The sequence below is a fragment of the Oncorhynchus keta genome, chromosome 7 (assembly GCF_023373465.1).
Source record: "Oncorhynchus keta strain PuntledgeMale-10-30-2019 chromosome 7, Oket_V2, whole genome shotgun sequence".
Classification (NCBI taxonomy): Eukaryota; Metazoa; Chordata; class Actinopteri; order Salmoniformes; family Salmonidae; genus Oncorhynchus; species Oncorhynchus keta.
Genome location: NC_068427.1, coordinates 11,456,459 through 11,470,893, shown reverse-complemented (window position 1 = coordinate 11,470,893; position 14,435 = coordinate 11,456,459). Strand labels below are relative to the sequence as shown.

Here is a 14,435-nt window from a genome sequence, read left to right as displayed (position 1 = left end):
ATGTCATTGGGAGACTAAGGGAACATATGACTTAGGAGTGAATTCTTTCTGTCCGGCAGTGTTTTAGTGTTCCTTCTTAGTGACAAAATGTCTGTGTCTTATTGATTTTGAAGACCTTTCCTTGAGTTCGAACAGCTCTGTGTCTGTCTCTTTGACTGCAGGCTTCATCGCTTCGGACATGACTTCCCGAAACTCGAGCACCCAGCTGTGGCTGATCACACACTTCCACGAGATGGGCTCCCTGTACGACTACCTGCAGCTGAGCACCCTGGACACAGCCAGCTGTCTGCGCATGGCCTTGTCCATCGCCAGTGGCCTGGCACACCTCCACGTGGAGATCTTCGGCACCCAGGGAAAGCCGGCCATCGCCCACCGGGACCTCAAGAGCAAAAACATACTTGTCAACAAGAACGGCCAGTGCTGCATCGCCGACCTGGGTAAGAACACAGTGTTCCGGACAGGAAGCATAAGTATTATGAGCTTTCATTCAACATGTGTTGTTTACATGACCGTTTTCTGTTATCGTGTCCATATTATGTAGTGTGATAAAAAAAAATAACAGGGCATGTTGTCCATTTCGTCTGTGGGTGGAGAGGATGTCAGGCTCTGTTTGTTGTTGGAAAGATTTTACAGTGGGCTATGCCACCGAACACTCCAACCCATTTCCCTCCATGTTTGTTGATCGTTAGATGAACAGCAGAGCCGGTGGCTCTTTTAAATCTTAACCAAAAATGCATTAAGGGGTACTCTTGTGCACCATGTCGCATACTTCCAATGTTCTCTGTGCTAAAGATAAGTGTGAGCTATTTCAGGTGGCACACGCAATCTACTGCTACTAATTGAGACTACTACTGCGGCCACAGGCGTCACTGCTGTTAGGTTGTTTATGGAATGTTATGATGTTTTTGCTCACGATCAAGATGCTTTTTTGTTATTTGATGGAAAAATAGGGTTGTTTTTGACAACAGTCCTAAACTATCAGCTTGTTTTACCGTTGCTATTTTCAAATCCACCAGAGGGCAGTGTTCTCATCTTTGGATAAATTAATTTGGGTTATTTACTTTAACACTTTTTTTAAAAATCCTCTTAAATAATTTATCTTTTTTTTTTGTTTTGTATTTTAATTATTTTGAAAATGTTTGATATAGATAGGATATCCTAACGGAAGTCTGTTTTTCTGTCCCAGGTCTCGCTGTGATGCATTTCCAAGACACAAACGAGTTAGACGTGGGCAACAACCCTAAAGTGGGCACGAAACGCTACATGGCCCCAGAGGTCCTGGACGACTCCATCCAGACGGATTGCTTTGAGTCCTTCAAGAGAGTGGACATCTGGGCATTTGGTCTGGTCCTGTGGGAGATCGCCAGGAGGACGGTCAGCAACGGTCTGTACGATCCATGGTCCATGGTTTCTTCTGTTCCCTCTCTCACTCCCCACTCTGTCCAATCCACGTCGATTTGTCATATGCACAGAATACGGCGTTGTGTACACGGTGCAATTCGATCATTAATTGCAAGCTTTACTCTCGAACAGTGCAGCAACTATACAAGGTATCCATTTTTAAAAAATGTAGGATAAAAAAAGACACCTCCTAGAATGTCATGCATTTAGAACAATATGACAAAGCATGGTAAACATCTTTCCTAGAGTAGTTGCATCATACAGTTGCTTTAGGTATATGTACTGTATGTTACCTGCCTGTCAGTCTGCACATGTGTGCTTTTCTTGGAATATTCTCTGATGCCCCTGTCAGGGTGTAGTAAAATCCTATAAAAATATGTCCAACATAATTTAGTGTCCAGCTGGTGTGTTATTTTCGCAGAAAGTCTTCAGCAATCTGATGGCATAACTGCCATATATCACTTTGTTAAGCACCAAGTTACATCAACCGTTGGCAGAACGAGCCAATAATTCAAATCCATACTTGGGCTGAGACTTAGTCAGTCACTCATTTCATCAATGAGACAATGTGACTTTAGAGGAGTGACAGACACAAATCTCTCCATGCGTTTGTGGTCTAGTCTGGTGCTAAAGGGAGCTGGCGTCTTATCTGAAATGGATCCGGCTTTCTCCACTCCCATTTTAAATGACTGTGGTTATTTATAGTTGAACCTGGCTGACAGCCACACACAGGGTATTGGTTAATGCAGGACACCGCAATCTTACTTTCCACATGACTTTCCACCTGGTACACAGTAGCAGGTGAGAGCAACTATCAAAACAAATCCCCTTTTTGTTAGGAAATGAGCAATTTCACGTATTGTCTTTGACACATATGTCACTTTACTTACTTTAAATTGTCATGCTGATGATTGTGTCGTCTTATGGACATTTGTGTTGTGTATTTACCCCCATACTCTGTGTAGGCATTGTAGAGGACTACAAACCTCCCTTCCATGATGTGGTGCCCAGTGACCCCAGCTTTGAAGACATGAAGAAGGTTGTGTGTGTGGACCAGCAGAGACCCAACATCCCCAACAGATGGTTCTCAGACCCAGTGAGTACACGGAGACCAGACGAGGCGATCTGAGTTAAATGTTTACTGGTGGAGAGGGAACTAGCTAATATGTTGTCATGGAGAATAGGAGCTGCTCCAAATGTGTCAATTTAGAAGCCGTGCAGAATTCAGCACTGCCTGCTAGGTTGTCCTGCTTCATCAGACGTTTAGTTCACTTGAGTCTTTGAAAACAGCCTGTCAGCCACCCACCTCATTTCTCAGGATCATTGAATGCATAATACGGTCTGCTGGGCAGTTAAAATCTTTTGTGCTTAATTCTAGTGTTTAAGAATAATTGCTTTACCCTTTGCAGAACTATAGACTTTCGCAGTTGAGGCTTAAAAATAGTAATTTTCCCAATGTATTGTTTTGTTGTGCAAATTACTGTACTTACATATTCAGGACATTTTTAAATGGGGAAAAGACTCAAAAACAAGTGGAGTGGGACTCTTAACAGATTTGCTCCGTTTTTCTTCTTCTTTTCCAGACTTTAACGTCCATCGCGAAACTTATGAAGGAGTGCTGGTATCAGAATCCCTCTGCCAGATTAACGGCGCTACGCATCAAAAAGACTCTGACAAAAATCGACAACTCTCTGGACAAAATGAAAGCGGACTGTTGAGCTTGTTCCTCGTTGATGCAGAGGGAGCGAAGACCTATTGACCTTTTAAAGATGTCAGGCGGTTTGGTTTCCTGGACAACAGGAGAAAAGGGACTGGTTGGGCTCAGTGCTCGTGAAGTGGCACATTGTATTTATTTGAAACACTCTTGGTGGGACACATTTTGGCATCCAAAGATGGCTTACAGGGCATATAAAACACTGCCAATAGTCTTGGAAATGTAGGTGACTATCACTTTAAAGACATAGGAATATTGAACTAACGTTCTTCAAAGAAGACTGTTACCTGGGCATTTGAGTACTGTTTGTCGATTTAGAGCTACTCATATTTTTTCTTTTTGACGCGACTTAAGTTTGAGAAACATATGAACGTATTTCATTCAGCAATATTGGCCGTGCTTTATCGCTGTTATTGCACTAGCAATGTTTGCATTCCCGACATGCACTGTTGCGGATGTATTTGGGGGAAAAACACAACTTGCCAAAAACATTTTTTTACATTTTTTTTAATATAGGCCACATGAACTCCATATCGTAACAGTAATCGGAATTAGGGAAACGTTTTTACGTTCTACTTGGACTGCATCTCTTTGCACCACTGTTTTACGAAATTGTTAGACCAATTCTCTTGGTATTTCGTCCAAGCTGTAACTTATTTAGCTAATGCACTGTGTTGTAGGATTGTGCTGCGGACAGTTGTAGGCCCTCTCTTTTATTCGTCCTTCGGAGGTGTTGTCTTAACGTATCCTGTCGTAGAAACTTTGTATATCACACACACATTTTACATTATATGTACCTGTTCTTTTGTTTGGTTGTTTCATCAGCTTTCTTGAGACAAAATGCTAAAAGAGCAAATAAAATATTTACTAGATGACACTGAACTCAATTCATACAGGGCCACTAATATTGTCTTACGGCGTGCATTGTCTAAGTAATTGAGGTGGAACTTCGGGCTTTTTAATTTCTTTAATATTTTATATCAAGGAGTGACTTCTATTAATTAAATAGAAAAAACATATAGATGCTATCTGTCTCATATGTCATAGTCACAACATCAAATGAACCATTTTACTCTCATAATTAAAACATATCATTGGAATGATTGCCACAAAGTTTGTCCACCATCTACTAAAACCTGAGCATTTTTACAAGTCATGATAGGGTTGCAAAAATCTGGTAACCTTTCCAATTCCCAAAATGTAGGTGGGAATAAACAGTACGCCTGGAATACTCCCAACTAGGATTACTGGAAAAGCCGGGAAGTTTGGGAACGTTAACAGGTTTGCAACTCTGTCAGGATAAGCAATATGCTGGTGGTGAGTACGAGTAGTGGTTGTTATGCGAACCACTAAGAGCATATTTTCATTTCAACAGCTCTGAATATTTTCCTTTGTCCCCCCCGGACTAGACAGTTCCTTTGCATAGTGCAGTCTTGCTGACCTGCCGCAGAGACGTAAAGCTGTTCAGTGCACAAATGACATTTTCTTGTGTCCAGCCATTGAACTACTAAACAAACAATGAAATGCAGAAAAGTATGTAGGGCATGTTAATCCATTTCCATCCTGAACACCTCTCAATCTCGACTGTAAAATACCAATTAATTTTAATTTGGGAAAATGTCAGAGGGTTCGCTAGGTCCTAATGACTATAAATTGAACTGCTTGAATTGTGGAGCATTTGCCAGAAGAGAAACAAAAGGCAGGTCTAGAATGGTAAATGGTGCCAACTGCGGTGGTTCATACTCGGGAATCAACATGGCACCGGTAAAGGGCAAGGCAATGGCTTTGTCAGTTGTCTGCCAGGACTTACTGTGGCCCCCACCCCCCAATTATTTTGTTGTTGCATATTTTTACAAACATCCTGAGACTGGCAACTTTTTCAGTACATTTGACCAAGGCCAATAGGGATCTGGTCAGAGGTAGTGCACTATATAGAGAACAGTGTGCCGTTTCGGGAGTCATTCATGGTCCATATTAACTGGTCATTTCAGCCATCTCCGGTCTGTGTTACTGTGGACATCGGATCCACAATGACCAGATTTAGTTTTTTTTTTTTAGCAAGGTCTCATTTTTCTGCTTTGTGTGTCAGGCCGGTTGATTACTCACTGTGCTTCCCAACAACGTTGCATCTCAGTAGGCCTACAAATTATAGCAAATGGCAGAATGATTTTAAAACTGTAATACCCACCACAGTACTGCAAGAAGACAGTAATGCCTATTATTTGTGTACTTGTTTCCTCTCAGCTTTTAGCTTTTAAATGAAAACATTGAAGCAAAGTGTTGCCTGTGGTGATGATGATCCTTCAACAGATGGCCTTGAATTCATTCTGCACGTTCATTCCCAGAGTGCATTCGTCCACCTCCGTCACTAAGCTGGCAACCCGTTTTCTTTGAGAGACCGTTTCTTTTTCAGCTTCAAACAGACACCACGGAAAACACACACACACACACACACACACACCCTACCTGCCTCTTTCTTTCTCCCACTCAATTGCTGTCTCTCTCTCTCCCCCCTTGAGTGCGTCGGTAGCCTTGACCTTGAAGAAAGCGAAAATAACCTCTACATTCAGAGTGGGTTTGTTAATGTGTTTGAAATACAGGTAACTGCCCTAAAACAATAGGAAAACTTGTGTAAATGAGGGAAAGTATAATGAAAGCAGTTGCTTCAACACATGTGGTTCCCGAGTTAAGCAATTCACCCATCATTGATTCCATCATGTTTAGGGTCAAGGATAAACATTCTGGGCAGGACAATATTTTGGCTACCATGGCTATGCCTAGGATGACATTTCCCCCATCCACAGGGCACGAGTGGTCACTGAAGTGTTTGATGAGCATGCTTCTACACCTGCAATGCTTGCTGTTTGGGGTTTTAGGCTGGGTTTCTGTACAGCACTTTGAGATATCAGCTGATGTACGAAGGGCTATATAAATACATTTGATTTGATTTGAGCATGGAAATTATGTAAAGCATGGCCGCCATGGCTGTCTCGGTCACCAAAGACTGTGTTTTCCACCACCATCAACAAACCCAAATGATGGGATTTCTCATGGAAGAATGGCGTTGCATCCCTCCAATAGAGTTCCAGACTCTTGTAGAATCTAAGCCAAGGTGCATTGAAGCTGTTCTGGCTCGTGGTGCCCCAACGCCTGATTAAGACACTTTTTTTATGTTGGTTTCTATTTGAGCAGTTTCCTGTAGGTTACACCTCTGATTTGAAGGTGTGTAGTGATTTTCATGCAGGTAGCTGTATGGGAGACTATCAGTCAGATTCACTTTTCATTTACAGTCAATAGAAAGGGAACACTGCCTCAACCTTGCTTTTCAACCAAGGTGCATGAATTGACAAGCAAAGAGAAATTGACAAGCAAAGAGAAATTAATCTATTCTTTGAGGACAGTGCAAGTTGATATTTATTTATTTGTTTAAACCGATGAAGGCTTTAAGGATGTATTGGTCAATAAAGAAGCACTTTTAAAAAAAAATCAAGTTTCACTGTCCTGAAAGAATTCTGTCAACAACAGTACTCTTGAGTGGTTGTTGCCCTGGGTCTGTGTATGGAATACCCTTAACCTTATTCTGTTGCCCAGTTGGATGACCTCTGCATTCTGGAAGTTACAGCCCTTCGATCTACATTAGGGACCTAATATGGACAGTCCCAGACTACATCAGAAGCAGGGGTCTCATTTTTCTAAACCGTTTTTCTAAATTCGATACATTGGTGCCATAACGAGCATGGTGCTGCCGAGTAGCTTAGAGTTTTTCCTAACCATGTGATCTGACCAGGAGGTATGCCGGTGCCTGAGGTACTGTAGAACAGAGAACGAGGGTGCTAGTCTAGTGCATCTAGGGTGCTAGTGTTGTCTGGCTAACATGCCAAACTCTTTAGCCATTAGGCCTGGCTATTGTACCATGTGGTTTGGCACGACGAGTGTAAAGGCAGAGGCTGAAGTAAATCACTTGTGATTTCATTCAGTGGCTCAGTCAGACACCTTGGGGTAATGGCTTTGTACACTGATAGCTGCAAGCTTCAGCTCAGGTGAAGCCCTACACATTTGTAACAGTAGAAACAGTATTTTACAGGTATAGCCCCAGTTTGCAGATTGCATTCTCCTTGGGTTTTTATCAATTTATTAAAACAATTGTGTTGTGTTGTTGGTATACCTGGTGAATTACAAATTAATCAGGTTTGTCTGTCCATTAGTTTTAGATAGACAATTAGTTGGTATATACAGCACTTTGCATCAAGCTACCCTTTATAAACATAATACAGGGTTTATAAGTAGTATTCCAGGGCTGGAAGGTACCTTCACTGTCATTTCAACCTCACCTTTCCCCAGTCTGTAATCCCCACATGACTCAAGCTGACCACCACCATTCCTTTTACCAAGAACTCTTGCTACCTGCCACAATGACTACCTCCCTGTAGCACTAAGATCTTTAATCATGAAGTGCTCTGACTGGCTGGCCATGGCACCTCCATCCCAGGCACCCGAACATTTGGTTTATCACCATAGTGCCTCCGAAGCTCGTCACGAAGCTCTGGACCCTAAGGCTGTAAACCTCCCTCTGCAACTATAGCCTGGACTTCCTGATGAGCTGACCCTAGGTGGTGAGAGTAGGCAACAACAACCTCTGCCAGGCTGACCCTCAACACGGGGGCCCTCCAGGGCTATGTGCTTACACCTCTCCTGTACTCTCTGTTTACCGACGACTGTGTGGACACGCACAACTCCATCAAGTTTGCCAACAACACGACAGTGTTAGACCTGTTCACCAATGGCAATGAGATAGCCAACCGGGAGCTGGTCAGACCGCAACCTCTCGCTCAACATCAGTAAGACCAAAGAGCTGATCCTGGACTCCTGGAAACGGGGGTGCGCGCCCCCATCCACATCGATAGGGATGTAGTGGAGAGGGTCAAGAGCTTCAAGTTCCTCAGTGTCCACATCACTGAGTACTTAACATGGTCCTCTCACACCAGAACAGTCTTGAAAAAAGCACGGCAACACCACTTCTCCCTCAGGAGGCTGAAACAATTTGACATGGATCCTCGGGAGCTTTCACAACTGCACCATTGAGAGCATCCTGACCAGATGTCAGATCGCACCACTGGGGGCAAGCTTCCAGCCATCCAGGATGGACATGCCAGGCGGTGTATGAAAAAGGCCCGAAAAGTTCCCAAAGACTCCAACCACCTGAGATATGGATTGTTCTCCATTATCCCGTCCAGCAGGCGGTACCCGTGCATCAAGGCTCAGACTAACAGACTCCTAAACAGCTTCTATCCCCTGGCCATAAGCCTGTTAAATGGCTACCCACTGGGCACAAACTGGTTTAATCAACAAACATTTCAACCACAGGATTAGGTCCTCATTGTAACCAATTTTCAACATAGACAAATATGTTGAATTTGTACCTTTTTTGAAACTGTCAATCTTCAACGTTATATCCACTATCAGGAAAAAAAACAATAGTCTGGGCTGCAACTCCTACTGGACAGTTGATCTATCTATAGTTATTCATTTGGTCTCCCATCCAGCCCTGCTTATCTTCGATATTTGTCACACACTACTGTGCTATCATGAGAATGATTCTCGAGAGATTTTTTTAATAACTAAATATATTTACTGTTGCTATCGAAATGTAACCATACTTTTTACAAGTCATATATCATCAGTGAGTCTATTTAGGCCTCTAAAGTATAGCATTTGCAAAGTCCTCACCAGCTTGTTGTTTTTGTTTCAATTGTTTCAATTCAGCCCAGGGTTCAACTAAAAATAGACAACACATAAATGTATAGGCCTAAGGTTTCAAGCTTTGGTTGAATTAAAATGTTAGTCATTAATGTTGGATTCACGTCTGCATCTCAACAAATAATTGAATTTAAAGAATAGGACTTTTATTTAAAGTGCATTTTAAAGTTGAATTGTTTTTTTGGTTGAGATGGAGACGTGAATCTAACATACAGTTTGAAGTCGGAAGTTTACATACAATGTAGCCAAATACATTTAAACTCAGTTTTTCACAATTCCTGGTGTAACTGAGTCAGGTTTGTAGGCCTACTTGCTCGCACATGCTTTTTCAGTTTTGCCCACAAATTGTCTATAGGTTTGGTCGGGGCTTTGTGATGGCCACTCCAATACCTTGACTTTGTTGTCCTTAAGCCATTTTGCCACAACTTTGGAAGTATGCTTGGGGTCATTGTCCATTTGGAAGAACCATTTGCAACCAAGCTTTAACTTCCTGACTGATGTCTTGAGATGTGGATATATTGAAGCAACATAATTTTCTTTCCTCATGATGCCATCTATTTTATTAAGTGCACCAGTCCCTCCTGCAGCAAAGCACCCTCACAACATGATGCTGCCACCCCCTTGCTTCACGGTTGGGATGGTGTTCTTCGGCCTGCAAGCATCCCCCTTTTTCCTCCAAACATAACAATGGTCACTATGGCCAAACAGTTCTATTTTTGTTTCATCAGACCAGAGGACATTTCTCCAAAGAGTACAATCTTTGTCCCCATGTGCAGTTGCAAACCGTAGTCTGGCTTTTTTGTTGTTGATATAGATACTTTTGTACCGGTTTCCTCCAGCATCTTCACAAGGTCTTTTGCTGCTGTTCTGGGATTGATTTGTTCTTTTCACACCAAAGTACGTTCATCTCTAGGAGAGAGAACGCGTCTCCTTCCTGAGCGGTATGATGGCTGTGTGGCCCCATGGTGTTTGGAAATTGCTCCCAAGGATAAACCAAACTTGTGGAGGTCTAAAAAAAAAATTTCTGATGTCTTGGCTGATTTCTTTAGATTTTCCCATGATGTCAAGCAAAGAGGCACTGAGTTTGAAGGTAGGTACTGAGAGAGGCACTGAGTTTGAAATACATCCACAAGTACACCTCCAATTGACCCAAATGATGTCAATTAGCCTATCCGAAGCTTCTAAAGCCATGTTTAAAGGCACAGTCAACTTAGTGTATGTCAACTTCTGACCCACTGGAATTGTGATACAGTGAATTATAAGTGAAATAATCTGTCTCTAAACAATTGTTGGAAAAATTACTTGTGTCATGCACAAGGTAGATGTCCTAACCGACTTTCCAAAACTATAGTTTGTTAACAAGAAATTTGTGAAGTGGTTGAAAAACGAGTTTTAATGAATCCAAGTGTATGTAAACTTCCGACTTCAACTGTATCAATTATTAATTTAGTAGACAAACTGGAATTTGAATTGTTTGGTTGTCAATGCAGCTACTGTAAATATCAACATTTGAAGGAGATGTATCTTCTGCTTGGATAGTTCCATCTGTGCCACTGACTTAGTCTGGCTAAAGCCAGACTGTCTACAAATGAATGAATGATATGTTGGATTCATGTCTCCATCTCAACCAAAAATCTATCTAAGTTAAAGACTAGAACTATGTAAATCTAATCTAACCTTAAATGCTCTTTCAACAAAGTTTGATTTAGTCCTACTCTTTAACTTTGATTATTGGTTGAGATGGAGATGGGAATCCAACATATCAATGATTCATTTGTAGACCAACTGGAATTAAAGCCGGACTTAGTCAGTGGCATAAAAGCTACATCTCCTTCATGTTAATATTTGGTTTCCCCAAACACAATTCAACATCACTTTTGTAATACAGTAAATAACCTATTAACTTGACAAGTTAACAAATATGTTGCATTCATGTCTCCATCTAAACCAAAAATACAAGTTTAAGAATACGATTTAAGCCAGTGGTTCAAATGAAACTATCCCAGCATGAAAGATCCTTAGAAATGTTGATATTTGGTTTCTTTGTCAACCAAACACAATTCAAAATGACTTTTTAAATGCAGTAAATAGCCTATGTTACAAGCTAATGTAACTGTATTCAACCTTAAAATGAGTTACAAATCCATTGCCACATGTTGAGGTTACTGTAACAGTAAATGTCTTACGTAATCACAGAAAGCGTGCATGTTCAAGCGCATGCAAAGGTCGCAGGTCGAAGGAGATCTTCACAATTGCTTAAATAATCTGCACAGAATGTTGTACAACATTGATCACTTGCACCGTGTACTTTTAATGTCATCTCAACTGCAATCCAAGTCATTTGGTTGTGCTTTAACACATTAAATTGTTGTATAAATAGAAAATATCTGACATTGTATTCCCAATTTTAACTTTGTTATATAAATGGTTGAAAGTGTGGTGATTACACATTTTGAGATGTTTTTCCATTAGAATTTGCTGTGCTTTTAGATGGTTGAAAGCATAGTGAAAACACAAACTTCTGTCTGTCTTTAAGAGTGGGTGAATAAAGGTTGAAATCTCATTGATCGTCTCAACCAAATATTACACACATTTCCACATTGAAATGAGGGGGTGTGCCCAGTGGGTAACAGCTACTGCTCTCCCTCTCCCACAGACTATCCTCACTGACTCTATGCACATCCACAGGTTTGTGCCCACTTACACACACACACAACCTACACTGTTGCTAAAATGATTATTTATTTGATGTATTATTCAATGTGTTATCAATACACACACACTACAAAGATACAGGTGTCCATCCTAAATTAGGATGGATCAACATTGTAGTTACTCCACAATGCTAACTTAAATGAGAGTAAAAAGGAAGCCTGTACAGAATACAAAAATTCCAAAATATGCATCCTGTTTGCAATAAGGCACTAAAGTAAAACTGCAAAAAATGTGGCAAAGATTAACTTTATGTTCTAAAATACAAAGTGTTATGTTTGGGGCAAATCTAACACAACACATCACTGAGTACCACTTCATATTTTCAAACATGGTGGTAGCTGCATCATGTTATGGGTATGCTTGTCATCTGCAAGGACTGGGGAGTTTTTCAAGATAGAAAATAAACGGAATGGAGCTAAGCACAGGCAAAATCCTAGAGGAAAACCTGGTTCAGTATGCTTTCCACCAGACACTGGGAGACAAATCCACCTTTCAGTAGGACAATAACCTAAAACACAAGGCCAAATCTACACTGGAGTTGCTTACCTAGATGACATTGAATGTTCCTGAGTGGCCTATTTACTTAAATTGGCTTAAAAATCTATGGCAAGACTTGAAAATGGATGTCTAGCCATGATCAACAACTAACTTGACAGAGCATTCTTTTTTTAAACAATGCAAATATTGTAGAATCCAGATGTGCAATGCTCTTAGAGACTTGCCCAGAAAGACTTGCAGCTGTAATCGCTGCCAAAGGTCATTCTAACATGTATTGACTAAGTGGTGTGAATAGTTATTTACATTTATTTTCTGTATTATATTTTCAAAGATGTTTTCACCTTGTCATTATGGAGTATTGTGTGTAGATTGGTGAGATTATTCTTTTGCATTTTGAATTCAGATTGCAACAAAACATGGAATAAGTCAAGAGATATGAATACTTTCTGAAAGCTCTGTATATCCTACTACCAGCTACTACCTTATGTCTATACCCACCTCAGGCACTCCAGTACCCCTGCACATTGAATGAGGTACTGGCACTGACTTGTATATACTTGAATTCTCATGTTTCTAACTCTCATCATAGTTCTTGTGTGGTTTTTATTATAATTATCACTGTACTGTTTTACACCTGTTGTATACTGTGCACGTGGGGCGGCATCTTGCCGGGGGCGGCACGGGGCACAAAAGAAAATCGGAATGGTGACATTTGTGCGATCGGTTTTCTATTGCTCATTTGCACGTTACGCCAATAATATGTCACTGTGTGGGACTGTGGGTCAATTAACCTTGTCGGAGTGGGCATCCTGATTGTAGTTTGTGAGCTAGGCAGGCTATTGAAAATCCTGCTGCTGAGGATGAACCACTGTCTACAGACCCTGCTGCTGAGGATGAACTATTGTCTACAGACCCTGCTGCTGAGGTTGAACCACAGTCTACAGACCCTGCTGCTGAGGATGATCCACTGTCTACAGACCCTGCTGCTGAGGATGAACTATTGTCTACAGACCCTGCTGCTGAGGTTGAACCACAGTCTACAGACCCTGCTGCTGAGGATGAACCACTGTCTACAGACCCTGCTGCTGAGGTTGAACAACTGTCCACAGACCCTGCTGCTGAGGATGAACCACTGTCTACAGACCCTGCTGCTGAGGATGAACCACTGTCTACAGACCCTGCTGCTGAGGATGAACCACTGTCTACAGACCCTGCTGCTGAGGTTGAACAACTGTCCACAGACCCTGCTGCTGAGGATGATCCACTGTCTACAGACCCTGCTGCTGAGGATGAACAACTGTCTACAGACCCTGCTGCTGAGGATGAACCACTGTCTACAGACCCTGCTGCTGAGGTTGAACCACTGTCTACAGACCCTGCTGCTGAGGATGAACCACTGTCTACAGACCCTGCTGCTGAGGATGAACAACTGTCTACAGACCCTGCTGCTGAGGATGAACCACTGTCTACAGACCCTGCTGCTGAGGATGAACCACTGTCTACAGACCCTGCTGCTGAGGATGAACCACTGTCTACAGACCCTGCTGCTGAGGATGAACCACTGTCTACAGACCCTGCTGCTGAGGATGAACCACTGTCTACAGACCCTGCTGCTGAGGATGATCCACTGTCTACAGACCCTGCTGACTGGCCTTCAGTTCTGACTGATTCGGACACAACTAGTTTGCAGAGGACCAAGAGAGGTACCACCTAACTTTGTGTTCCCAAGGAATGAGAGTGTTGGAAGAAGTTGCCACCACCAGTATTTCAGGAAGACCTTGGTGAGTGGTGAAAAAATCCCTAGAAGTTGGTTGGTGTGTTCTGAAAGAAACAACAGCCTCTTCTGCTTCTGCTGCACACTCGTTTCTAAGAAGAAAATGAATTTAGAAAACTCAGGACTGACAGACTGGAAGCACGCAAGTTCTTTGACTTCACACGACAGCAGTCCAGAACACCAAAACTGCATGAAAACATGGAAAGAACTGGCAATGAGGATCAAAAAACGGGAAAGCACTTATGGAGGCTGAGAGGATAAGATAGAGAGAGGTGTTGACACGTCTGACTGCTATTGTGCAGTCTCCGGCAATTAGAAATCTGGCACTAAGGGGACACACAAACACTGTACTCTCCAGTTAATGGACATTTCCATGAACTGATGGCACAATTTGATCCAGTCATGATAGAGCACCTTAACCGTTTCCAAAAAGGGACCTCGAGTCACACCACCAGCTACCTTGGCCACCAAATACAGAATGCCAGATACCTTTGCCACCAAATCCAGAATGAACTCATTGATTTGTTGTGAGCAGCAAGGTCATTTGAATTATGGTGAGTGATATCAAGCTGACAA

The 14,435-nt window shown here is 42.0% G+C and overlaps 1 protein-coding gene across 4 annotated transcripts in view; it reads left to right on the top strand.

Moving 5' to 3' along the window:
• Positions 1-3,990, top strand: part of LOC118385986 (activin receptor type-1-like) — a 33,407-nt gene extending 29,417 nt beyond the window's left edge. For all 4 annotated transcript variants that reach the window (XM_035773283.2, XM_035773282.2, XM_035773284.2 and 1 more), the window contains exons 9-12: positions 162-437; positions 1,187-1,384; positions 2,367-2,497; positions 2,985-3,990. In XM_035773283.2, coding sequence (XP_035629176.2) covers positions 162-437; positions 1,187-1,384; positions 2,367-2,497; positions 2,985-3,119 — 740 coding nt within the window. In that variant the 3' untranslated portion in view covers positions 3,120-3,990. The remainder of the gene's footprint in view (positions 1-161; positions 438-1,186; positions 1,385-2,366; positions 2,498-2,984) is intronic.
• Positions 3,991-14,435: the final 10,445 nt, after the last annotated feature.